General features: G+C 51.1%; 1 protein-coding gene across 1 annotated transcript; it reads right to left on the bottom strand.

Annotated features, from left to right (window-relative positions):
* Positions 1 to 777: 777 nt before the first annotated feature.
* LOC108941602 (supervillin-like) lies at positions 778 to 24,869 on the bottom strand. Its single transcript, XM_029254087.1, is given in 34 exon segments — positions 778 to 1,455; positions 1,717 to 1,777; positions 1,779 to 1,846; positions 1,936 to 2,048; positions 2,194 to 2,337; positions 2,557 to 2,712; positions 2,906 to 3,039; positions 3,136 to 3,446; positions 4,205 to 4,359; positions 5,167 to 5,458; positions 5,866 to 5,959; positions 6,200 to 6,375; positions 6,705 to 6,850; positions 6,928 to 7,075; positions 7,424 to 7,560; positions 7,676 to 7,783; positions 7,999 to 8,162; positions 8,989 to 9,157; positions 9,251 to 9,337; positions 9,815 to 9,983; positions 10,658 to 10,732; positions 11,574 to 11,642; positions 11,998 to 12,045; positions 12,541 to 12,661; positions 12,820 to 13,382; positions 14,030 to 14,261; positions 15,177 to 15,325; positions 16,565 to 16,626; positions 17,984 to 18,009; positions 18,512 to 18,682; positions 19,213 to 19,380; positions 20,189 to 20,635; positions 24,587 to 24,666; positions 24,821 to 24,869. Coding segments are annotated over 32 exon segments (5,046 nt in total). The 5' UTR covers positions 20,455 to 20,635; positions 24,587 to 24,666; positions 24,821 to 24,869; the 3' UTR covers positions 778 to 1,191.
* Between the last annotated feature and the right edge of the window lie 716 nt (positions 24,870 to 25,585).

The following is a 25,585-nucleotide window of genomic DNA, read 5'->3' as shown; positions in this document are numbered from 1 at the left end:
AAGTCGCCACCATTTGTCAAATGGCATCGATCGATAGAAAATGGAGCGCTTCTCCTGCTCTCTCCTTCCTGTTTACATTGCGTTCATTAGGACTGAAGGTTGTACAGAAAAGCTTCGTCGCTCGTTTCCCTCTCGATGCGAATCGATGCCGGCGATTGGCGTTGCACCTCGACGCCGTCGGAACCAATTGGTGGAATTAAACCGTCTTCAATAAGAAGCCGCGTTGATGCTTCTCTTCTCTGGAAAAAGGACAAGTTCGGTAAAAGAAGCACCTGGAAGACTCACGGGCTCCGTGGAGTATGAAGAGCCCCAACAGATGCCACAGCGGTTAGAGCACCTGCTCGTCAACTTGAAATCCGAAGGTTTCCGCTTCGACTCCCGCTCCAGCTACAGTACCACCGATCAGGGTACTTTCCCTGAACTGATACAGCAACACTGCCCCACTTTATAAAGGGGTAAATCACTGTAAAGCTCAATGTCTACCATTCCAAGTTACCTTGAACAAAAGTCAGAAAAATAATGGTCATCGACTGAATGCGTGACGGTGAGCGATATTGTGGAAGGGGCGGCATGTTACATTTCTTACCGCCTTGGTGTGGACTTGAACTCACACCCACATTCAAGAAAGGTGTATGTATGTATGTGTAACATGGTGACCGCACAAGTATTGATTTTTAGCCTTACCATGTTATCAGTTTGTACTATTTGGACTATACCGTTCCAGTGCTTACTTGGACAAACGTAAAAACATGAAAAAAAAGATTTTTTTAAATTAACTTTTCATTTTTTGGATGTTTATTGGCATACAATAATTCTAATAAATCAGCTACTTAGAAAAAAAAAAAAAAACAATTGATTTTTAATTTTGTATTTGAGCCATATACATCAGTGACTTAGAAGGTAATCCTCTCCAGCACAAGATGTGAGCAGGAGGGACTTCCTTCTCGTTACAGAGAGATGAGATGGTACAGCAAGCAGACCTATCCCCTAGACAGGTGTCTACGAAATAACCACCCAGCTCTGTATGCACAGCAAATTTATATTTTTTCCCTAAAATTTCCATGTTCAAAATGCTTGTGATGTTGTGCATTACACTGGATTTTACTTACTTGGAAATCGTTTACCCCTCTTTTTAGGGTACGTATAGTCCTGCGAGCCCTTAACTAACACAAATTTGCCAAAAATAAGCTACTACGGTAGAGGCATCTTAATGAACAGAGAAGCCCTTAAAAACAGCGGAGTACACAGTACAGCCGAACCTCCTCGTTTCACTATAAAACGTGCTTTTCTTGCGAAACAAAAGATACAAAAAAGTGCAAGTTCTCCATTAATGAAATAGTTCTTTGAAGATGACATGCTGGAATTAAAACACTTTTCGTCCATTTTCAAATCAGGCCTCGTGCGCATCGAGTTCGGAAGGGAGTAGAATTCGTCCCTCTTCATCTCCGACACCCTCTGCAAGAAATTCACGACGACAAGTTGTTCCAACATTTAATTTACACGTAACGATAAATAAATGGTTGTCGGGAAATCGATCGCCGGCATGACCATCCATCATCACACAGCAGCTACGTGCAGTATTTCCAAAGATTACGAGAGCTGCGGCAGAGGTCGTGTCTACGCGTATATACACAAAGACTGTCGGTTTAGAAAGACCCCCGATCTATGGGGGCAGCTGGAGCGATGCCGAGCCACGGCTGGGTGTCACGGGCTTGCCTGGAGGTCCTGGTCAGAGAGACCGATCCCCAGGCGCAGGGGGTCCACCGCACGGGGCAGCAGCCTGGGCCTCGTTGAGCCTTTCCAGCGCATCCTTCACCAACATCACTTTTCCACGCGGCGCCTCCCCCTGGACGCATGCAAACATTTCTCATCACGGGCCCTCGGTCCATGGCATCGGTATGCGGTGGCAACAGTGCCGGGTCGGGCGCCTCCTACCTCCGGCTCCGTCCTGGGGTCCAGATCCCAGCAGGGGAAGATGTTGGTGAAGGTGAGCGGCTCTGAGCCTGCGAAGATCAGATAGGCCTGCGGGGGGCGACGTGGGTTTCTCTCTGAAAGACACCACCACCCACCGGCGACCTTGTCAAGAGCCAGACTCCTTTCATAAGTAAACGCCACGAGGGGCGGCGACGGACCCCGATTCGTAACTGTCAGTCACTCCTATTCCATTTGGAGCTCCGCCCCCTGACCTCTAACCTTTGCAGTACCGAAGTGTCATCTCCATGGCGCGTCTCCTCTCGGCATCCCAGCGGGTGCGAGCGGATCCGGCACCGCCCGTGTCGCCCGGCTGCGGGCCCCGCCACAGGTACACCTCCATGCGGTTGTCCAGGAGGAAGAGGGCTGGTAGACAATGAACAGGGCAGTCAGGCGCCACATGGGCTTTGGGTCACAGCATCTGCTCAACGCCCACATCTCACCAAGCACTGAAACTACACCTTCTTGCATGTTAAACACAGCGATGTTATGCAAGTAATGCACATCTTTGAATATTAAACAGTAGAGTTGTGCTCCTAGTTATGTGTGTATGCATGTGTGTTTGTGCACAGAGTCCAGGCTGACCTGGCTGCGGTACCCCGTAGAGCGTCTCCTGCAGGAAGGGCATGGCTGTGACTACACCTTCCATCTGGGCAGGACTCAGTAGCTCCTCCCCCTGGAAGACCCCCAAGCGAGCGCTCAGGTGGAAGAGGCGGGGTGTGAAGGTGTACCTTCCCGGGTCTGTGTATAAACAGAACCGCTGAAACGGGGGATCCGCAACACACACCTCGCATGTACCACCCGGTCGTTCTGCAGAACAACTGTGCTGGGGAGTAGCGCCCAGGGTGTAAATGGGCAAGAAAGCGTTGCGATTGCAAACACTGTCCAGGAAATTATGTAGACACAGGTGTGTCTGTGTCTGTGCGTGTGGTACCTTGCAGCATGCAGTCGTACGCCTTCCTGTCCATCGCGCCAAGGGCGTGCCAGAATTCGGCCGGCTCCCCCCCTTCCTCCACTTCCTGCACCGTGACACCGCTGGTGCCGTTGAGCCCGAGCTCGGGAGGACGGCTGTCAAACACACGGGCACACACGCACACACACGCGTCAGCCCATCAGGTCAGCATTGTGGGTCCAGAAGAATGGGGCACTAGGGCTTGCTCTCACTTCTCCACGAGGCGTCTCACGGCCCCTCGGCCCACCTCGCGGGCACCGGCGTGGGCCTTGCACCCGTGCCAGAGGTAGAGCACTCCTCCACAGGCAGCCAACAGCACCAGGGAGCCTCGCGAGCGCAGGCTGGCACAGCGGCACTCCGTCTCCAACAGCCGGGCCTCCTCCGGCACCTCCCCCGCCACGCAGAAGAGCCTCAGAGAGCCAGCATCGGTGCCGTCGCCCTGGCGGCTGCCCCTGTGGATGACGAGGCCTCCCCGGAAGAGCCGAAGGAAGCAGGGGGGCTCCTTTCCTTGGACCACGGGCACCTGGACGTCGAGACAGAGCGAGAGAGATCTGAGAGGGCTTCGGGACATGCGCTCGTACCCTGGACGTTGGCAGGGATCCTACTGCAGCACCGCTAAGCTGGACGTTTGACCCAAATTGAACCGATTCAATACCAGCTGAGCACCGAACAAGAAAAAAATAACAGCAACAAGGAAATATAGTAAATAATAATAATAATAATAATGATAATAATAATAAGCCTGTTGTGTACAGCACATCAGACTGCGTAGGCCTTCAAGGATACCCTCGCCCTTACAGACACACACACACAAAATCAATGTCCCCTTCATATACGGGGAACGCTTCAGCGTCCTGTCCTGCCCACGAAGGAGTCGATGACCATCGATCGGGAAGCGCGAGACCCTGAGTGCGATCGATGGTCACAAGCGAGGACTTTGAGGAGCGGCTCCGGAATTGATCTCGGAGCCGAGAGCCGAGGGCCGAGAGCAGCAGGGCTCCGCGCGCCCGTTGTTATCTGGCGACGGGATAATTGCTCCAGCTGGGAGCTGATGCCTGCTTTGTGTTTCACTCATTAAAGCAGCAGTGACTGTCACGGGGAGGAATAACGAGCGACGATCAACAGCGGGCTGTGGCCCCGACTCGCCAACAAATACCCTTTAGTTGCAACAACCGCGTTCGTAATTCGCGCCGCGCGTTCCCTCCCCGGGGTCGCGCTTCGCAAGCCGTCAAATGTCCAACGCGTCCCGCCAGGAGGTGCTGGAGGAGTGCCGGTGCTTACCTGCGCCCTCGTGTGGCCGCACAGCTCTGCGGTCACGAAGGCCGAGGCTCGACTCCCATCGATGGCGCAGCGCCGACCCCGCCACAGGAAGCAGACGCCGCGCTCACGGACGGGATCCCTGACCATCAACCCCCCCGGGTGCTGCGCCTTCCCTGCTGGGGGGGTACGTGCCATTAATGCGCACAAGAATTAACAACACACACTGACAAATAGAATCACATCACACAGACATATAATAAAGGCTGGCAGGCAGAGTGGGGAGTATACTCGTATCTAAATATAGTTTTTTTGCGGGAAAACGCATGGAATTTTCTGACTGTCGAGCACAAATGCTCCTCGATTTACAACATATGCGACTTACAACCTTTGTCCCATCAACCTTATCATATCATTTGAGTGCCGATCTCTGATGGCGACGCCCGACGACGAGCGCTCCGTCTGCTGGACAACACTGGCGCCACGCTTCTTATTCACTCAGCCAGTGTGCGTCAGAGATGGTTTCCTTTACAAAACGTTGTTTTATTTACTGAACGTTTCGTTTGCGATTCCCTTCAAGTTGCTTTTCGCTTGAAACGGCTGTCAAGCGAAAGTGCGATTATTGTGACAGTGAAGAAAGGAAAAAGCAAAAGAGAACAGATTGAGAACTGAAAGTGAAAACTGTACAGCGTGAATGTGTAATCAGAGTGCTGTGCTGTATGCATATTATCAACATCCCATTTTAACATGAATAATGTGCAAAATTTGTGAAAAATGAACGAAAGCCCTATTACACACAGTATCATTCGTGCATATTGCTGACACCCTCATCATTTACATAACGGAGCATAAGGGAGTTTGCGACTTATGACGAGGATGCTGGAAAGGCATCGAGTAAAAAGTTGAGGTCCACCTGAGACAGAGAGTCCAGACAACGACCGGCGGCCTCGTTCACCGCTAGAGGCGCCGTGGAGCAGCCGACTCACCGACATCGTCGACGGCGTACCGCCAGCGGACGGCGTACGCGTCCCCCTCGTACAGTTGCCCTGAGCTCTGCGGTGGGAGCAGCTGCTCATCGGAGTCCCGCACGTGCCACACGTCCACGGCCACCGTGCTAAGCTCTCCCTGCTGGCCGTCCCCCATCGCGACCAGGCCACACCCCCTATTCACATCCACGCCCTCCAGGACGGTGCGCGGCACCTGGCTGCCACCCGCTAGCAGGGCTTTGGCATCGCATGGCTGTGGCTCTGAGTGATGGGCGGAGGGACATTCAGGAGTCTGGATGAGAGAAAGGGATGTGCAGAGGTCAGGGGTCGAATGCTCTCTGGTGCCACCCACCGGTGGTTAACCGACTGCAAGTTAGGAACAGGAAGTGGTGCAAATCTCAGAACGGGTGCTGCAGTTGGCATATTGTTGCGGACATCAACCGTCTCAGCTTAAAAGCGGTTAAAAAAAAAGAGAACTATAACCTGCACTTCTAACGTATCGTGTCATATTTTGACATTTATTTATTTTTTACCGCACACGTCGGTATCAATAAGCGGAACACCTCCAATAATCGGACGACACGGATCGGTGTGCTGGTCAAGACTACACCGCTGTAATGGAGTTTGGCTGCACTTTACGCAATAATGTGTCATTTCTTCCGGCCTCCCCTCCTCCCCCCCAAGGGGGTCAGCGCGCACAGGCCAATCCAGGAACTTCGCCTTGAAGAGAGCTGTCTCGTTGTGCTCCGACAGATGGCCGAAGAGCGCCCAGCCGGGCCGTCTCTCTCCCTGCCTACAGAGAGACACCGGATGAGCGTTGCCCTCCTGTGCAATAACCGCGTATTTACCATGTCAGGCACAGTTCTAAACAGAGTACTGTATACATCATGTTCCAAAGGGTGGCACTGGGTAAGTCGCATGTTCCAAACACACAAGAAACAAAAAATAACAATCACTATCTGTGAAAGTGAAAAATGTGTGTGTGTGTGTGTGTGTGAGAGAGAGAGAGAGCGAGCGAGCGAGCGAGACTCACCGGTGCACCTCGGGGTGGCAGTTACAGGGGTCCAGGGGGTTGACCTTGCAGTTGCTGTAGTCGTAGGGTCCCGCCCACACCTGCCCGCCAAGCTGCAACGCCATCTTCCTGTTGCGCGGGGGGACGTCCAGGCCGTACCACACGTACACTTCACCGCCAAAGTCAAACACCAAAGCCTGCGGTGTGGGGGTTTGGAGCAGGGGTCAGGGTGAGAGACAGGTGCGTTTTCAGTTCGCAACACACACACACACACACACACACACACACACACAGAGGGAAACACAATGGCTGTTTTCAAAAAAAAAAAAAAAAAAAAAAATCACAAAACTGTTTTCAGTTACCACCACAACTGTGAATAACAGCGTCATCTGCTGGCAAGTAAAAAAAAATAAGGAGGAAAAGCGAATGAAAGCGAGCGATGTTGGCTATAGAGAGGCGGCGAGGGGAACGTGGACACAGGCGGACGGACACGGCTTTCGTGGGGCCGCAGCGCCACCGGTCTGACCTCCGTGGAGCCGAGCAGGGCCACGCTGGGTGTGGAGGCCCAGGCCTCCTCGACAGGAAGAAGCCGGTCCTCCGCCAGACGGTACACGCAGTTGGACTCCACAACCCCGCTCTCAAAGGCCTCGTCCTCCTCCGGTCCCCCCCCACCTGCAACGGGCAAACGCGTACACATGAACATATGCGCACACGCACATGCCGTGTGTGCATTTATTGTGCGCGTGTACCTCTGCACCTCGTTCTCCCTCCCAGCAGGCTCCAGAACTCGACGGCTCGGTCATCTTCCGAGTGGACGCCGTCCTCCAGCACGGTCACTTCGGCGGCCCTGCAGCCCATGTCCTGCTCGGACTGCACAGAGGACGCCACCTCCAGTGCCTGGGGGAGGCCAGAACGGAGGACGGGCCTTACTGCCGAGTACGACGCGCACAGACTCGGAGAGGGACGGAGGAACGCCTCTGCCTTTCCTGTGCACTTCTCGCTCTGGTTTCCTCACGCAATCCAAGGACATATTTCAGTTGGACTGGTGACTCCAAATTGTCCACTGTGTGTATATGTGACTGCGTCGCACTGCTCTGTAGTGCGGATGGGTAGATAACTAAGACGTTTACGGCACAGTAAATCTCCTTGGACAAAGGTGTCGAGTAAACAGCCAAGAATAATAGTAATAACAACATGTGCTATATAAATGGACCAGTTGACACAAAACACGTGCGGCTGCGGCACCTTGGCCCTCTCCGCGGCGCTTGCAAACTCGCCGTTCCACACGCAGCAGAGTCCCGGCGTGACGAGCAGGAAGCAGTCGCCGCCGTTCAGCGAGCGCGCCGCCGGCTCCACCAAACGCACCTGGACGCAGCGCTGACCTGCCCACGCAAGGAACGAGAGGTCACGTGAGGTGTAAAGTTTTTTTCCCCTGCGGGCTGAGAGGTGTAACCGCCCGGGTGCCCTAAAATCCACAAGCACGCTGGAGCCTCGAACCTTTAACGTGAATGAGCATGAGGTCGCTGAAGGGCAGGGCGCTGTTGTTGCTCAGGTGGCAAGAGTCCTTCGGAGTACCATCCGCCGTGTTCCACTGCTCGGACAGCGCTAATGGAGATAGCGAACAGTTCATCTCCTCAGATATTAAAATTTAAAAGCTGCTTTAATAGCCAACATGTTGGACCCATTTATACAGTTTAATATTTCAGCTTAGCGCGTAGAGCCTCACTCAGTGGTTGGGAACTTGAACCAACAACCTCCTGTCCTGGTTCGCTGTCCTACATGTGCATTGCAAAGTGAATACAGCTGGGCTGTGGACTCACTGTTCTCCTGCTCTAACCCCGTTCTCTCCGCACGTGGCTGTTGCTCCACATAATCCTGCCGGAGGTCATCCCGCGCCGCCAGCGCCCGCAGGGGGTTACGAGACCCCTGGACCTTCCGGGCCGGACGCACCGAGCGCCTGTGCTCTGCCACCGCTGACGTCAGCCTGGACACATAGAACAGGTAAACTCTCAGTGGTGTAAATGCTTGTGACAATCATAGCAGAGTGGTGCAGCAGGCAGCACTGGTGCCTCACAGTGCCTGTGCTGTGCAACTGGATGAAGGTTTGAATCCAAGTCAGTCTGTGGAGTTGGCGTGTTCTCCTCATGTTCGTGCGTGTTTCCTCCAGATGCTCTGCTTTCCTCCACCAGTACAAAAACATGCTTGGATAAATGTGTTGGGTAATTGGGAACAGCTGGTCACCTAGTGGTTAGAGCTACTGCCCTTGGACCCAAAGATCACAGGTTTGATGTCCACATCCAGCTGTAGTACCCTTGAGCAAGGTGCTTACCATAAATTGATGCAGTAAAATCACCCAGCTCTATAAATGGGTAAATAATTGTAACCCTAACGTTGTAAGTCACTTTTGGAGAAGAGCGTCAGCTAAATGAATCGATGTCGATGTAAATGCATTTCGTACAATAAACAACACCACACGGTAATTTACACAGCTAATCGCTAGATATCATTTTGGTGAAACACTTGTAAGTAAAACAAAATCCGATGTCAAATCCTGTCCAAAAAAAATTCACCTAATTTCAGAGTTACACTTGTCCCTATTTGGCTTTAGTGCCAGTGCAAAAAGAGTGTTTTTGCTCCCAAAGGAAGGTGCAGCAGGTGGCGTAGCGGTTAAAGCCACTAAATCATTTTAAGTCGCCATTGTAAGTTTGTAAGCTTACCAACAAAGAACAAATGTCTGCCAGTCTGCAGTTAATCATGCTGTTAGACGCACAATAAACTCATTCAAGGCTCTGCAGACGGGCTCAGCCTACTTAGGTGCGCTGGCCTGGAAGATGGTGCCCAAGTCCTGCTCGATGTCCACAGAGATGCTGGAGGTGACCAGAGAGGAGGTTACAGCTGTGTAAAAGCATCCAAAGGTCCCCTCGCTGCCCGAGGTTGTCATCTCCCTCGAGAGCTCGGAGGTCACCTTCACCGAAGGGCCTAGGCGAGAGGAGAGATGTGGAAAGTCAAGAAGACTTCCGCAAAACCCCTCCTGCACTGATCTGGACTTCAGGGGAGCACCTAGGCACTTACCTTTGCTCTCCAGGTTGTCCAAAAACGACTCGATCTTATTAAGGTTTCTCTCCGCTTGGACCTCCGCATCATTCTGCTTGCAGACTTCTGTAAAGTCACAACAAAAGGTTACCGAGAGAGATGGTCCCTCCTTTGGCGACCTGTGGTGAAAAGATGGAGATCCCGCCAAGGCTGGACTACGGAGGGGCACTGGTGTCATCGCAGTGACAGCCGCTGGCATTAATGGAGGACAACGAGGACATCGCTCATCTCACGAGAACAGCGTCCAATTAGGGATTCATCCATTTACATCTCGCATCTATGAAATATTGAAGCGTTCCAATGTGCGGTCCTTCAGCGAAATTACTCTGGCACGCCATCAGTTAGCGTTGGCAGCTCTTTACCATCTTGCGATTTTGCCAGCGAAGCCAATTTAAATTCGACTTGACGTTTTAGGGGGAGTATTGAGGCCAAAAGCTACCTAAACAATTCTTCACCACCGTGTGTGTGTGTGTGTGTGTGTGTGTGTGTGTGTGTGTGAGAGAGCAGGGGAGAGGAGTGAGGCGGTGGGTGGGGGGTCCTGACCTCTTTTTGCTACATGGCCAGAGACCCCAAACTGCGAAGAGTCATGGACGGCCCCCTCCCATTCAACCTTCTGCTGCTCCTCCTGCTCCTGCAGGCTGTGGATGTGCTCCGCCAGCGATTTCGTCTCTCCCTCCATCTGCACCCGAGTCTCTGGCTCCGTCCAGGGATCCTGTGCGGTTAGACAGCAGTCTCTTAGCGCTGCACGCTGCGTGGTTGTGCGCTCAAACACCTGAAAATGAGCAACGCTTATACCCGCAACGTTCCAATCAACATCGATAAATACCTGTACGAACTAAAACCGAGTTACCGTGCCATATTTCGTTGTATATACTAATCACGCACACATGCTTTGTATGTTATGAACATTCAAATAAGACAGTCAAAGATAAAAACATAAGCAGTATATCACTATAGTATACAAGAGTGTTATGGAAGCTGCCCAGCAAATAAAGAGAAGTGTGTCTATTGTTACACTTTCATTATTCACGATGTGCAAGAGGTACCGCCTTGCATATATGAAGCAGAACGCGACCCACTGAACAAGAGGTCGCAGACATGACATTCTGGCACAATCATTTTAAAGTGGGTTTAGCTATGAACAATGCGGACATGCACACAGGGCAGTCGTTCACTTTTGTGACTGGCGCTGCTCAAAGGCTTTCAACCACTGCAGTGCCACACGGTGGCCAATCACAGAAATTATCGACCATATCGCGTACATTCAAAGACATCAGGGCTCTCTATATCAATAAATGTGATGATAAATTAATAAATTTCATCGGTGTGCCACTGATGTAATTCACCGAGAGGGGGGATTACTGCTACTTAGTGACACATTGTCACCTTCTGCCTCCACGGGGTCTGGGAGTTGCTCTGCGTTGGAGAGGAGACCTCCTGAGCCTCGTAGGAAAAAGTGGTCTGAATGGACAGAGCAAAAAAAAAGAAAAAAAAAGGGAACTGAGCTTCTGTATATACATATCTCATTTTCTACATGTGCCAGAGCTCTGATGCCTAGTACCCAAGGTGCTCAAGGACTCCCCTTGGGGATACCCTGTGTCCACACTAATATGGGGAAAATCATTTAAGATCCTTTTTGGAGAACAGATTTAAAGACTAACGTGTGGGAACAGCAGTGGATTCTTATTCATAAGTGGATTTTACGGCGCAGCCTACAGCTGTAACATAATGGAAGGTACCGAGCAAAGAGCAGCTGGCAAACAGAAGCAGAGTGCTTCCAATTTCAACAGAGGGAGGGAAAAAAAAAAAAAAAAAAAGCAGCACAAGAAGCAGACGGAAAGCTGAAAATTACCAAGCAAGTTCTTACATGATTCTTTTTAAGTATGGTAAAATAAATGAGTTAAAGAATAACAGCCAGGCAGCATTCAACAGCATGGAAACAATGAAAATTATAAAAGCAAAAACTGTTGTTCTTTGTTCCAGTGTTATAACAGACGGCACACAAAGGATACACATCCTGAGTGGTTAACTTACTACTGTAAAACCCCAAGCACGGTAATCCTGGCAGCTCTCGTCGGAAAATGAACTACAGCAATAATGTCAAGAGGCTCCGTTCGGTCACTTATTTTTATTTCAACTGTGAAGAGCGCAGGCAACACAAAGAGGACAAGTGTGTTTACACACCGCATTAAAACACTCCCTGCAATCCAAACAAGAGCCTGGCGCAACAAACCGCAGCGGCTCACCTCGTGTGGTGTGTGTTGGCATGCACAGACAGACAGACACACACACACACACTCACCTGATTGTAAGAGATAACATAGTGGGAGGCACTGTTAACAGGTGCAAAGACAGAGGAGAGCACAGGTTCCTGGGACAGACAGGTAAGAATGGTGGGGTGGGCAGGCCATTGATCAAAGTGAACCCCCTACACACCTAATCTGGTCTAAGGTGGCTACAACGTGACAGTAAGGGCCCTGATTCCTTTCTGATTCCAGGTATAAGTTTTAAAAACAAAAGTCAGACAGTAAAAGCTACAAAAAAAAAAAAATCCAAAAGTTACAACACAACAAAACCATCCCATATTACAATTTTCAGTCGTTAAAATGAAGAATTATTAAGTTGTCATTATTAAAGCTCAAACACATTTGAAAATAAGGCCTATAATGAAGTCATAAAAAAAAGCAGAACTTGCTTTTGAGCCCATGTGTAAACCACACTCTTACCCAGCACAGGGTGCAGACAGCGGCATCGTGGGAAATGTCATCCTCGGCCTACAGAGGACGACATGGGGAGACGCAGGGAGAAATAAAGAGAAGTAAAGAGTTTGGAAGAAGGAGAAGGAATGAGTAACAGAGCCAGCGAGACAGGGTAAAACAAAGCAAGGCAGAAAGAAGGAGCGCAAAGATGAAAGAGAGGTGCGTGACGAGCGTGTGAGGCTGGGGGGTCGCGGTCAGAGCAGGGGGAGCGTAGACCTCTGTGTGACGGGTGAATTGTGCCGGAGCAAGTGTGGACCCCTCAGCCCCATCTCACACTCCTGTACGTATCCCACTGATGCTTTGGACAGTTATTTACCCCATTTATACAGTAGGGTAATTTTTACTTCATCAATTCAGGCAAAGAACCTCGATCGGGGATACCACGGCAGGAGCTGGGACTCGAACCCGGATCCTTCGATTGCATCATGAGAACTTAACGCTACGCCACCCGCTAGCCCAATTTGCTGTAAACTGACCGAGGTTAAAGGTCGCGGCCGGGCACAAAATCACCTTGTTCCTCCAAGTCTTCTCGGAGTCCCGCACCTCGCGGCAGCGGTTCAGAGGCTCCTCAACCGGCTCCTTTTCCAGCATGCCGCTCTGCTGTCCCTTGCCGTCACACTGCTCTGCCAGCCTGTCCGTGGGCAGAGTCGCCCAGCAGGAGAGGAGGACACACACGCTCAGGTGTGCACATCACCCCCGAAGGGCCTTTACTAGAACATCAAGAGAATATCTTTGATACACAGAGAGAAAAACAATGGACGCGCCGACCCCTGGGCATCCAACGGGTACCTGTCTCCCGCAGGAGAGCTCACGCTGCCTTCCGTACCGCCGCCCGCCTCCCTTCCCTCCTTGAGGCGTTCCCCTCGCGGAGGTCTGCCCGGCTCGGACGAGGGGTCCTCCCCGAGGATGGACGGGCCGCTCCTTCTCCTGCGCCGCCAGGGGGCGCCGTGCAGGCCGCGGCTTCCGCTCACCAATCCCTTGACGTCCTCCCCGAGCACCGTGGGAGTTTCGAGGTGGTTGATCCCATTCTCCTCTGCCACCGTTCCTGGCTTCGCATCCCTTCCCGCCTCTCGGTTCGCTCCGTCTCCTTCTTCCGACTGCTTGTCCTCAGGCACCACCTTCACACCTTTGTGGAGTTCACCCTTCTTCAAGATACCTTTGATTTCTCTCGGCTCGCAGTTCAGCGGCTGCAACGGGGTCCCGAGGGGGCAGGACTCGTCAGGCTCCTTGCTGGGCGGGGACTGGGTCTCACGCACTTCACTGGGCCGCAGGTTGACGGACAGCGCCTGCTGCCTGTCGTGGAGCTGGGCGGACAGGTGCAGCGGGGGCAGCTTAATGGGGCTCTTCTGGAACTGATGGGAGGACAGGGTCAGACTCAAGCTAACAGAACATAAGTGGGTCTGAACGTCCACATTTGGACTAATTTCGGTGAAATACGTCGGAGCAAAGCGTCAGCTCAGCTGCAGCTGTAACACGGTAAGAGCTGGTACCGCACTTCACTGCTGCTCCTCCAGGGGTCTCCAAAGTCAACCCAGTGGACTAAGGCATTCATTCAGCCAATTGACAAAGCGCTGTGCCGCACCGCGTCTCCTCGCCTCCTTGCTGCTAGGTGGCGTTAGTACCCATTGGATTAGTGTTAGTGCAGGTCTAGAGTTAACGCCACCGCTAACTTGCGTTCATTACACCTAAACTAACCAATGAAAACCACCACCTACTGTAGGACCCTTAAGCAAGGTACTCGGTGTGAATTGCTCCAGTAAAAAAGACACACAGCTATATAAACAGGTAAATAGCTGCAAGGTCCTTTGGAGCTAAATAAATAAAAAAGTAAACGACTAGTTAAAAAGGCCCTGTGTGATGCAGCTCGAACTGGGACGAGACAGATCAGAATGCTAATGTGAACTGGTCATCTCGTAGGAAGCGGTAGTCAAATTTCCCGACCGACGACGATACTTTTGGCACGTCCATGGTGACGATCGAGGACTTTTTATTTACGCACCAGGTCGACCTCGTCCAGAGTGATGGGCTGGGTACGATAGCGTGCCCCCTTCTGACGGCGCTTATCTGCTGCCTCGTGCGGGACGCCGGCCTTGCCGTCCGGCTGGGCCAGCTTAGTGAAAAGGGCCAGTTTCTCGCCGAGGGTCAACTTGGAGCTTTCGTCTTCCTCCTCGGGCTTCGCTCCCACTAGGACCAAATCCACGCTCTCGCCTGCCGTAGTGGACCGGGGTTGACTGTGGGGGATTGAAGTGTCACAAATGAAAACCAGATGGAACATCGTTGAAAAATACCTGCAGATGGTGGATCATTTTGCTTATAACACTTGAATCTTGTACTGAAATTTCCATTTGCTGCCCACCCAAGGTTATACCCGCAATCACGGCTGTTTTCCGAAGTAAATCAAGTGCAGGGGAACCGTCTGGGCAATAGGGAACTGTCACACACAACATCCGACCAGCTTGACCGCTGTCACGCAAAGCCCACGCAGTTGGCTCATTCTGCGGCCAAAGGTCACCCGGAGAGCGAGGACAGGATGGTGCACAGGTGAAGCGAGTTGTGATTTACAACCACCTATCTGACCGAAACGGCTCTGTGGCTCATCCAGTAAGGCAACTGCAGTACCAGACACCCACGTTCACACTCCCAGGCATTTCATATTTTAGCCAAACGTAGCAAATCAGAAGGCAGTCGGCCTGAATGAGTCTCTTCTCTCATGTGCTGTTCACTGAACCTGATCGAGCTGTGATAACAAACGAAGGCGTGATATTTTCGGGCTTATGATTAGTTAGCCAGACATTTGGGGGCTTTGCCTGACGCAAGCACGGATCAAATAAAAACCGACTTGTAAGATGACTGACAGGCCACCAGCTGAGTCAGCGTTTGATCAGCCTCCCTGACACTGGAACAGCAACACAAATGCCGATTAAGATCAGAAGCAGAGCGCAGCGCCGCACAGCTCAGTCTGTGCAAGCAGATAACTACGCAGATCAGTAAAGCAGAGATCACAAGCCTCGCGATGCTTTTATGATAAATAATGCGGGACCTGTACCAAAAAACAGCATCGCCAGTACAGCATTTTTGTGATAAATCTGCACACCAACACAGGCCCTTAGAAGGACAACGGTGATGACGTTGCGTTCTGCGCCCACCTGGCGGCCACCACCATTTCCTCGCCGGTCACCGGCTGAGTGAGGGCTCGCTGGTCAGCAGTCCGACGGGCCCGGCGGTCCTGAACCCCTGCGCCTGAGCGAGGCCTGAGGAAGGAAGAGATCTCAGGGCTGGCATGCTTCTCCAGCTCCTGCAGAGAGACAGTGAAAAAGAGGGGCCCTCTTAGGGCTGCTTGGCATTTGATATTTTTGTTCAGAGCAACGTAATCTATAATTCACCAATTTATGTATCTGCATATTAATAATCATACAGGGCACAACAGTGGGGCCTTCCTAGATTTATATATAAACTATATATACAGCTTCTATCGCTTACAGAAATATATAAATGTGATCTTTCAAATTCTCAGGCTTGGCTCCACATGAATTGTGGAATGAGCTCACAACCTGATGCTTGTATTACCCAGAGCTATTCAGCGTCCTGACCAACAACAGACAGGTTTGGGGTCTTCCAGAGAAAAGACGGGCACCCCCGGATGGTAAAGCGAATTCCGAGTGCTCTAAATAAAGCCACAGAAGCGGGCAGCCGCCCTGCGTCCTGACGGACAGAACCCAAGCTGGGGTATCTTGTTACCGCCAGCCCTGCCGGCAAGACTAATAATAAGTGTAAAGTCACTGTTAATATGCATCCCAATACATTCTCACCTGGGTCCCACACACTGCTCGCAGCTGAGACACATGACTCACATGTTCTCTGCTGAACCTAGCAGGCGACCCTGGTTTTTACAACCATATGGATAGAAACTGAGATTTAATGTCGTATTTAGAACCTTCTGACCAGGCTGGATTCAATAAATGGCAAAAGAGCCAAAAGGCAACATGAACGTAAATACCATCCTTATCGGTTATTCTTTAACTGTCATTTTCCCCATAGCAACTCGCAGCGTTAGGTCGGTAAATCAAGCTACTTAGAATTGCATTACGCATTCGTAGAGCCTGGTAATTTTACTGTATCAACTGAGGGTAAATACTTTGCTCAGGGGTCCTGAAATGGGAACAGAATACGAACCCAGGTCCTTCGACTGACCTCATGTTTCCCCCATCACATGTTGCTGGGCTCAACTTTACACCTTCTGCCAGAAGCAGTTTCATTTAACCACGTAGGCATCTGCAACCCTGTTCAACTATATAACTCTCAGCAAAAGAGGGTCAGGGGGTTAAAACGACTATTTCTTTGGACTGAGTGGAATCCGCGGCAGCTACACTCCTTCGAACCCCAGCATTAACAGCGAGAGGGGGCTCACGCGTGGGCCGCTGCACAGGGAACACAGAGGCCAGACCGTGGATGCTGAGAGCCACAGCAGTAACACAGAGCAGGTCTGATGGGACGGTGGAGGGCGGGTGGGATGGAGTGGGGTACAAGCACTCACTTTAAACAGAGACATCTTGGCAGCAACGCTCATTTCGGCTCTGTCGTCAGTTTTCACGTCAACTGCAGAACAACACAGATCACACGGGGCAGTTAGCGGGCAGCAGTATAAATGGACATGTGTGTAACGCACAACGGGTGGCGCCCAGGTATGTAGTCGCAGCTTTTGGTACTGCTGAATTCGGTTCGACATTCCACACGACACAGTGAAGCTCCACGCTTGAGATCACTCGGTTAAAAGCTTCCGTTGAATTCCACCCCAGCGACGGCATCTGCTGTAACTCGGCTCTTTACGGAGCACGTCGACAGTTGAGGAAGGAAGGCATCTGTTCAAAAAGCGTTGCCAGCGCCAGGCCGCATGTATCGTTTTCAGCGCCTCGTATCATACATGTATGTTTGGAAATTTTAAATGTGTCAACACGAGGAAAAGGACGAGTGGTTTTCAAGACGACGTTTCCCGTGAAAATGCGACGGGTGTGCGGCGGTCAGTGCTGCGATTTACGGCAGGAAGCGGGCAATACTATTCAGTGTGTTTGCAACGGATTTTTGGGATAAATCAATCTAAGCATGAGGACATCAAAAATGTGCTCCGCTTGGTATGGAACCGCTTCTGGAGACAGTTAAACAGCGTTACGCTCATGAAGCGTGAACGTTCTGAGCCAAACCATTTGTCACACGAAAGAACAGACGCTGACTGCTGCAGAGGCTTTCCAAACATCTTATCGATCCCTCCAAAAACTCAAGAGGTTATTTGGTAAGCATAACAAATACATCCCAGTGGTGTCCCTTTCATGGCTCTGTAGCCAAGAATCAAGAGCATTCTCGAACCGCAGACTGGAACATTATGGGGTGACTGACGCGGACAAGTTTCCGATTTTGCCAGCATTTCCCTTAAGTCGAAACTAAATTGTTAATCTCGCCTTCTCAAACCGAAGAGTCCGAGTAAGATTTTCAGGGAGCAAAACGCTCAGCGTAAAAACCTGATCGCTCAACTCTCTGAATCCCGGATTTCCCACAGCTTAACCTCTCCGTCCTTTACCCTTTATCCTCTTGCCTTGCTTTACTCTGAACGTTGTAGCTGTTGCATGAGGCATCAGGCCTGTCTCTAATGCCAAGTCCTGCTAGCAAAGGTGTTGAATCTCTGCTTACGATCAATATTTGTCCTCCTCTACTCCAAACAGCACCTTTCCAATAAGCGATGGGCTCATCAGCAGGCCCGGCACCATATCAGCTCTACAGATCAAACATCACCTCACACACTTGGAACAGACCACAAGCTCCTACTATCTACACAAGTTGGCTGATTATGCCACAGTTCAATAATATCTGCAAGGATGTCAACTGTGCAATTTGATGGACGCACAGAATGATAGAAGTTCAGATGCGTCGTTCCACTCGCGCTTCGGCGGAAAGGATTTACCTGCTGACTTCTCGGCTTCATTCATCCTGCAAGAGAAGATGAGAAAAGTTAACATGGGAGTCTCACTAGGTGAATTTTTGCTCATTACTCAAGGCAGGTGTTGTCTTCGTGCAAAAAAACCATCTAGGTTTTGCCTTGCTGACTGCCGAGCCGGCACCCATGAGGACACAGCTACTCAGTCTGTCCCCGCAGATGATTTGTAGTCCATGGTCCTCTGGATGAAGAGCTGTCCCGATTTACACTGCATCATCCAAGAAGCCTGCAGCCTCATGCAAGTACCACTCATCCCTGAACTGGCATGTGACATTCCATATATGAACCTTGGTGACTTCAAGAACTGGACTAAATGTAAGGCCTTGTTTTTGTGCGAGATTCACCATGAAAGCATCCCATGGCATGACAAGGCCCTGGCCTTAGTTTCCCCCACAGTTTGAAGAGATTACTGCGATACACTGCAACGCTACCACACCATCACATATTCCAGCAGGCCCAGGTCCACCCTCCAGCTCCCCTGGCCACACTGCCTACCCGCTGCTCTCCTCCATCTCGCTGGCCGTGATCGGTTGGGTCCGGAAGCGCTCGTTCGTCTTGCGGCCCCCAGCGGCACCACTCGGGAGGTACCGCCGGGGCCGCTGACGACCTTCGGAACCTGGCTTTACTGCCAAGTCGAGGGTCGATGCCACACACCCGTCACCTACACTTCAGTCCAAGGGGGTAAAAGAGGGGAAGAGAGAGAGTGAACAGGAAGGAAGGAACACTGGAGAGCTGAGAAACACAAAGTCCACCTGTACAAGTTCTCACACTGCAGGTGAACACCCACCGTTTTCAGCTGCATCACGTCACATGTACCACTAAGCAGGGTGAAAACTGGGCTGGCAAACAAAGCTCCTAGAAACTGGTACTGCTTACTTTAAAAGAAGACAGAATGTAAAATTAAGGGTAACGGGTGAAACATTTCCTGGGCGCAGCTCTATGTCCATCTTTACTCCGAGATGTTGAAGCTGAAATATTTCAGCTTTGCTGTGCTTGCACTGTATTTTGTTTAATAAAATGACGGATTGCCCTGTGTTGTAGAAAATGCCCCAAACAGTGGAGGCTTTGCAGAACTCGAACACAGTAGAGGAAGACAGGAGGGGCTTCTTGGTAACAGCCTTGAGGACGAGTAACCTCGGGCTGGAATCTTCCTCATGTCAGCTCGACAAAGACACACCGTCGCCGGGGAGACCTACGCCTTCTCGGCAGGGGTCCCGCCACACGTCCGCTGGAGAAGAGCACTCTTCAGCTGGCCCACCGACACGCGGGTCCGCAACTGCGGAGCGCCGGAAGCTGGGCCGGTCGCCGTGTCTGGAGATGGGTGCCCTCCGCCATGTACACTGGCAGGACTGTGGGACAGCAGCCTGGAACCAGCATGGAATGAAAGGAAGACAGAAACAGCGATCAACAGTCATCCCACAGCAGACCACCAGCAATCACATCTTCTCCACCCTAAGTACCTGTTACCTTCCCTGCTCTCTAGCCAATTTCGACTCATGGTGACCACTTAGGTGGCTTTCAAGGTAAGAGAGGTTGTTTTCTTCGCCCATGTCTTTGAACTGTGAACAACACGCAACGTCCCCACACCCTGAACCAGACACAGACCTACACCTGAATGTGCAGCTCATGCACCAGCTTTACTCACTGAGGTACCAGGCCACCCTCCCTGCCCTCTAGGGAGACATTAAACACAGACATACTAAAAATAGGCCTGGTCCACTTAGGGCCTGTTTGAAGCTTGAGTGAAAAAGAGGCTACGCGCTTTGGAGGCTCATCATCTCTCTAAATCAGAGGTTTCATGTCTAAGAGAGGACCTGTAAGTGGACAGAACACAAAAAGCTGAGAGCAGACCTGCAACCACACTTTTACCAGAACTGGGTCGTCCTGCAGCGACACTGGATGTCAAAAAGGCCCACTTAAGGAGCACTAGGAGCTGAGCAAACACTCCATCTGAGAGCAATTTGATATTTCAGAAGTTCCAATCAATAGTTACTTTTCGTTTCCATCTCGCCTTCTCCATCCCTTCCTCCTGACGAGGCTGTTACAGTTAAACATTATGACCAGCATAACTGACTTTACAAATTCTCATATCGAAGTATGTTGGAATTACTGGTGTACAGGGATCCCCAGGCATGAGGCAGAGGCATGGAGAACCCAAAATTGGGAGCGCACCTGCCCGGCGCACGTCCTGCGGAAGCATTTGGACAAGGAAGATCTGACGGAGACGAGTCAGCCTGATGACAACCGTTCCCTTCTGGAACATCCAGGGTGCTGCCCGAGCTGTCCCCGTTGGGTTCCGGAACCTCCCCGGTCTCCCTCCTCACATGTTTGGGGGGCAGCTCCTCTGGGAGACCGTAGCGCTCCGCAAGCTGCCTCCTCCGCTCCGCCTTGTAACGAGCGATCCGCTCAGCTTTGGGCTCCAGGACGAGTCCTTCCATGGGGTCTGTGCCACACTCCTCCGTCTGCTCCTCTCCGTTTACGGGCTCAGCCGTGCCTCCTCGCTTGGCATTTGAAGAGGAACCTCCTTACTTCTCGTCGGGGTTCACTGCAGAGATGGAGGGGACGCTCCGAAGCGCTCTGCACTAACACCGGGACGATCGCTCCACAAGCAGCATCCCACTGTTGGCACAGAAGGAGGAAGGAATAATGCAGCTAAGTGGCCTGGAAGAGGAGAAGTGATGGGAAGAGGAATCAGGAAGAGCAAATATACTGCATACTATAAATGTGTTCCATTTCTAAGATAAGTACATGTTCCTGCTGGTGGGTGTGAAGACACCTGCATGAAGACAAGCAGGCCCTGGGACGCACAAACACATACAAATATATCTACAAACGTTCTAGTACACACGCATTTCAAAAAGGTGGTAAATACATGTAAATGTACCGTCTGGGAATAATTTCAGCACCGAAAGGTGAGGAACGCACTTGCAGAACCACCAAGAAAGAGGAGCCAGGTGTGTGTGTGTGTGTGTGTGTTAAATGAGCTCATCCGGGCCCTCCACCACAGCCCATCATACTCCCAGATTTGATGATGATATTTTGCTCTTGATGTACGTACTGTATACATCCCTGCAAGGCAACTTTTTATTGCGACGCCGCTGCGAACGTTTCAACAGTCTCATCTCCCGGGGATAAGGTCTTCGGTAAACGATGCTGACTCAGCTCTCAGACAGACACTCTGAAATCACCCCAAAGCGGTGCTGCATCTAGGGGTCCGGCAGGAGCCACATGCCACCGGGTCTTCTGCTGTCACTCCCCACTCCACCACCTCTCACCGGCAGCTTTAGACACGAGCTTCAAACATGTTACAACCGCCTGACAAAAGGCCTCGGGACGACCGCGCCGGCTCATTCTTCACGCCTTTGTTCAAGCGCCGGCGGTCCTCTGTGCGGCTTAACGAAACCCTTTATCGCATTGACGCGGAGCGCCGGGGCGGGAATGCGGCCACAACGCAGGGCACCATGGGTAACACCTGCCAGATGGGACCCTGCCTGTCACCTGTCTACCACGGTCATGTCCATCGCTGGCAAAGATGATCACACTCAACACCGAGCAAACATCTGCCTCGCTCCTGCCTGATGAGAGCGCACGTAAAACACACACCCGCAATCACGCCCGGCACATACCTAACACACACTCAACAAGTCACGTTGCCAAAGAAGCAGAAAACACACAAAAGTACACAAACACAGTGTGACACCAAATGGGTTTAAGTTCCGCTTTTCCCTGCCTTCTTTCTCAGGAAGTTTTTCTCAAGGACAAATATGTTCTCATACGCTTCCCTGGCATGACTCGTGAGGAGGAGCACCTGCAAGGCAAACTGATCCCACAATTCCTTGAGGCAAGGACCGGGTGAGCCAGAACAGATCACAGCTACGAAAAATTAGGAATCCTTATGGACACAACATCCCGTGGATGACCGATGTCCAAAAGCAGACACACATCATCCAGAAGTCCCACCCACACGTGGACACAGATATTACTAAGATCCAGTGGGTGCAATGTCCTACCTAGAGGAAGGCGTGCCTCACGACACAGGTCCCTGGACTCCCGGCAGTGAAAGCTTCTCTCGAGCCGTCCCTCACGGAAAATGCGAAACTCTGCAAATCCCTAATCCACAAGTACGGGAGGGGTGTGGCCCAGCAAAGCAAGCAGCTCACGCACCACTCTGTACCGAGCATGTAGCGGTGCACCGGCACACACCGTAACCCAGTCCTGGTTCCAACTATCAGTAGATGGCAGAACAGCTCCAAACTCGTTCGCCTCGGATTCGGGGACGGAAAAGCGGAGAGGTTGGGGTGTCACAAAGCCCACGGGAGGGCTGGGTGTCCTCTTACCTTCTCCTCAGCAAAGGGGACGGGGCTCCCCAAAAGCAGCTCCCTGTGACACCGCAGGAGCAGGGAAAGGCCTGCACGCTGTGGCATGTGTCCTAGCTGGCGAGAGCGCTCGTCCCTCTCCTCTGTTATTCCTGGGGGGTGTCATGTGACTTCACCGGGGGGTGGGGCTCACTGTGGCTCATCAGTCACTAATCCAATAATGCTATGTAACAAGTAGAGGGGCAGAACCGCATGGCGAGAGCAGAGGCTGTCCGCAGCAAACATGCACTAGCACCTCGATCACGAGATAACCGGCTGGCAAAAAAAAAATTCATTGGGGGGAAAAAAAGAAGGGACAAACACAGTAAAACCGGCTTCCCGCTAAAGCGGAGCTCCTACATGGTGAACTTCCATTTGCAGCCCCGATTTGTACCCATAGCAGGGTAACCAACCAACGCAGAACCCGGCAGCCCTTCGAAAAGGTCGGGCAGCTTTAAGAGCCGCGATCCACACGGCCACATCGCCGGTTGAATCGCAAGGCCCGGAGTTAATCCTCGGCGGGGCGTGCCGGGTGTTGTGGGGCTTTAGCGAGAGGCAACCACAAACGAAGCAGCGCTGGGTGCTGTAGACCGATGACCACTCAGCAACCAGCACTGGGAGACATGATAAAGCCAAGGTGTAGCCAACACCCGGAACCTCGTTGTTTTTATTTCCTGCCTGATATCTCTTCGACCCAACAGGACCCAAAAGTGGCCCCTGCAGACCCCCGACAGAACGGGCACCCTACGCTTCCTGGATGTACTCCAGAGCGCCAAGTGGTTGATGACAACAGATGGACCGGGACTCTTGTGCAATCCAGCAGCTCAAGACCGTTTGCGGGATCCGCAAGTGCGCTGGCCTTTGGAACGGACTGAAGGCCTGGAGGCACAGTCACTTTCCAAAAGAGAGCTGTGTTTTCAGCAGGCAGCCACTGAACTGGGGAGAGATGTTGCAGGGTTATTAACTGAGCTCAATTAACCTAAAATAACACCTAATTAACACAGTACGTTCCCTTTGACACTTGTATGGAAATCCTGCTGCTGGAGTCTACAGTCCACTGTAATCTGTGGCTTTAAGCATTAAGGGGGGAAAAGCTAAGCCTAAGCAAATATTATTAACTCAACATTTGGACAATTATAATAGCTTAGAGCACATTTCTATCACACAAGTACCCGTCTGGTCCCAGTTTAATACAGCCTGCCGCAGTGAACTCCTCAGTTTACCACATACACCCAAGAGATGTGTCCATGTGTCCAACATATGTAGTGGGGGGTCCTGCTCCTGCTGCACATCAGTCCTAAGCAGCACAACACAACACACCGTTTCCACACGACGGAAAAACTGCAGAAAATCACTGAAGGATTCTTCCATGGTATCTTTCGGTGTCTTTTCCTGGCTGCACAGGAATGGCAAATTGTGTTAAGCGAAAAACAATCAAGGTACAAGGGTTCACCACCCTGGTGGCACAAGAAGCACACGTCTAAGAACTAGCACCAGAACTGCACATGCAGTGTGTACTTTAAACTATAGATAGTACTAAACAAATGAGAAAAGTGGCATTTTCACACACACTTCATTTCCACCACAATGGTGGCGAGAGGAGGACACTGAGACTAATGGGAAATAGTTAACCCACTATTTGACTTCTCTAAATGCTGCACAAGTGTAAAACGTAGATGTAAATTCTAATGTTAATGTAAGTGTGCCAACACAAACACTCAAGTAACTTCAAGAACAGAAGCACATTACCTTTACTTGTGTGTTTACCGTCGAAATGGCTGGACCACTTAACTGTTTTAATATCTGATGCCCATGTAAACAATTATTGATAATACTGCCATACGCTCAGAGAACTAGGATTTTAAAGAGTAAGCACATAATACATTTCAATGCTCCTGTAACGGCATGGGGAGCATGACCGTATCGGCTTATTCTGGACAGTAAAAGCTACCTAATGGCTATTTAAATGTGCAGCACTTGCCTAAAGAACACGCTGCGGAGCCGTACTTTGAAGAATTGTAGATTGCAGTCATTTACTCTTTAGGTTTGCGTACATAAGATTGCACTGATTTTCTGCAGTTTAATAAACATGATTTTAAAAAATTTAACAAAAAAAAAAAAAAGACTTCCAATGTGGGTTTAATGACAGAGGACTGTCATGTTGTACTTGATTAACTTCACACTCCTGATGTGAAACAAAGGAGAATTTTCCTACCCATTCAAATAAAGATGCGGTAACCTGAGAGCCATGTGCCACTGAGCCGGTTATTCAACACCGTCGGTATTTCCAACAGCCTATAAAATGGGGCAGGCAGCAGGCAGAGAGAAAAACATGGAGAAAATGAGCAGCGCACAGATTTTATAAAGCATCACCCCACCTTTGTAATGTCATCGGCCAGTGTCCGAGGTAAGAAGATTAGTTAACGCATGCAGCTGCACACATACTTACTGAGGAGACATGAGCTGCGCGGTTCGCATCGCAGCCCCCGGGTGGGTGTGGGGTTAGGGCGATCCGTTGGAGGGCAGCGTGAGATTGCGGGACCACTCCATGTAGGGAGAGCAACCCTGGTCTGGATAAAAATAACACCCTGACCGCGTTCCTCCTACAAAAGTCCAGGCCAACCGCGGGGCAGGGGTACGAACTCAGGGGGTGGGGGGGTGTTAGTGCAAAGAAAGTCATCACGCCAACTGTGGCCCCGTTACAGGTTGGGGAAGTCGGGGAGCGCAAGGCCTGGACAGGCAGCACCAACCTTTCAGGGATCCATAGAGTTTCACAGCAGGCGACGCCAAAGGCTTAGTTGGACGTTCCTTCAGTAGCACTTGCACTCTTCTGCTAACCCCTGTAGCTTACATATAACACCCAGCCAGGAAGCTCTGCGTTGGCTGAAGATTCTGCACAGTGGATCTCACCCTTATATCATATTTCTGCCCCTCCTGTCCCCACATTCGTAGAAACCGTGAGGACTCAAATATACACTCTGGCCAGAGGAATTAAGTCTAAAATTAGTCCTCATGTCAGCAAAGTGGCTAAGATGGCAGTACAGACAGAACATAAACTGAAGAGTGAAAGAGTAAATCTGAGCTACTTTTTTTGCAATAGCGCCCCCTGTTGTACCTGCTGGCATGGATGGGGCAGAGTGACTGCAGAGAGCAACCTGTACACAACCTTACTTATTTTCCTTTTAGCAAAAATTTATCTTCTGGGTGATACCAT

The sequence above is a fragment of the Scleropages formosus genome, chromosome 8 (assembly GCF_900964775.1).
Source record: "Scleropages formosus chromosome 8, fSclFor1.1, whole genome shotgun sequence".
Lineage (NCBI taxonomy): Eukaryota > Metazoa > Chordata > Actinopteri > Osteoglossiformes > Osteoglossidae > Scleropages > Scleropages formosus.
This window is presented reverse-complemented; position numbering and strand designations above follow the sequence as displayed.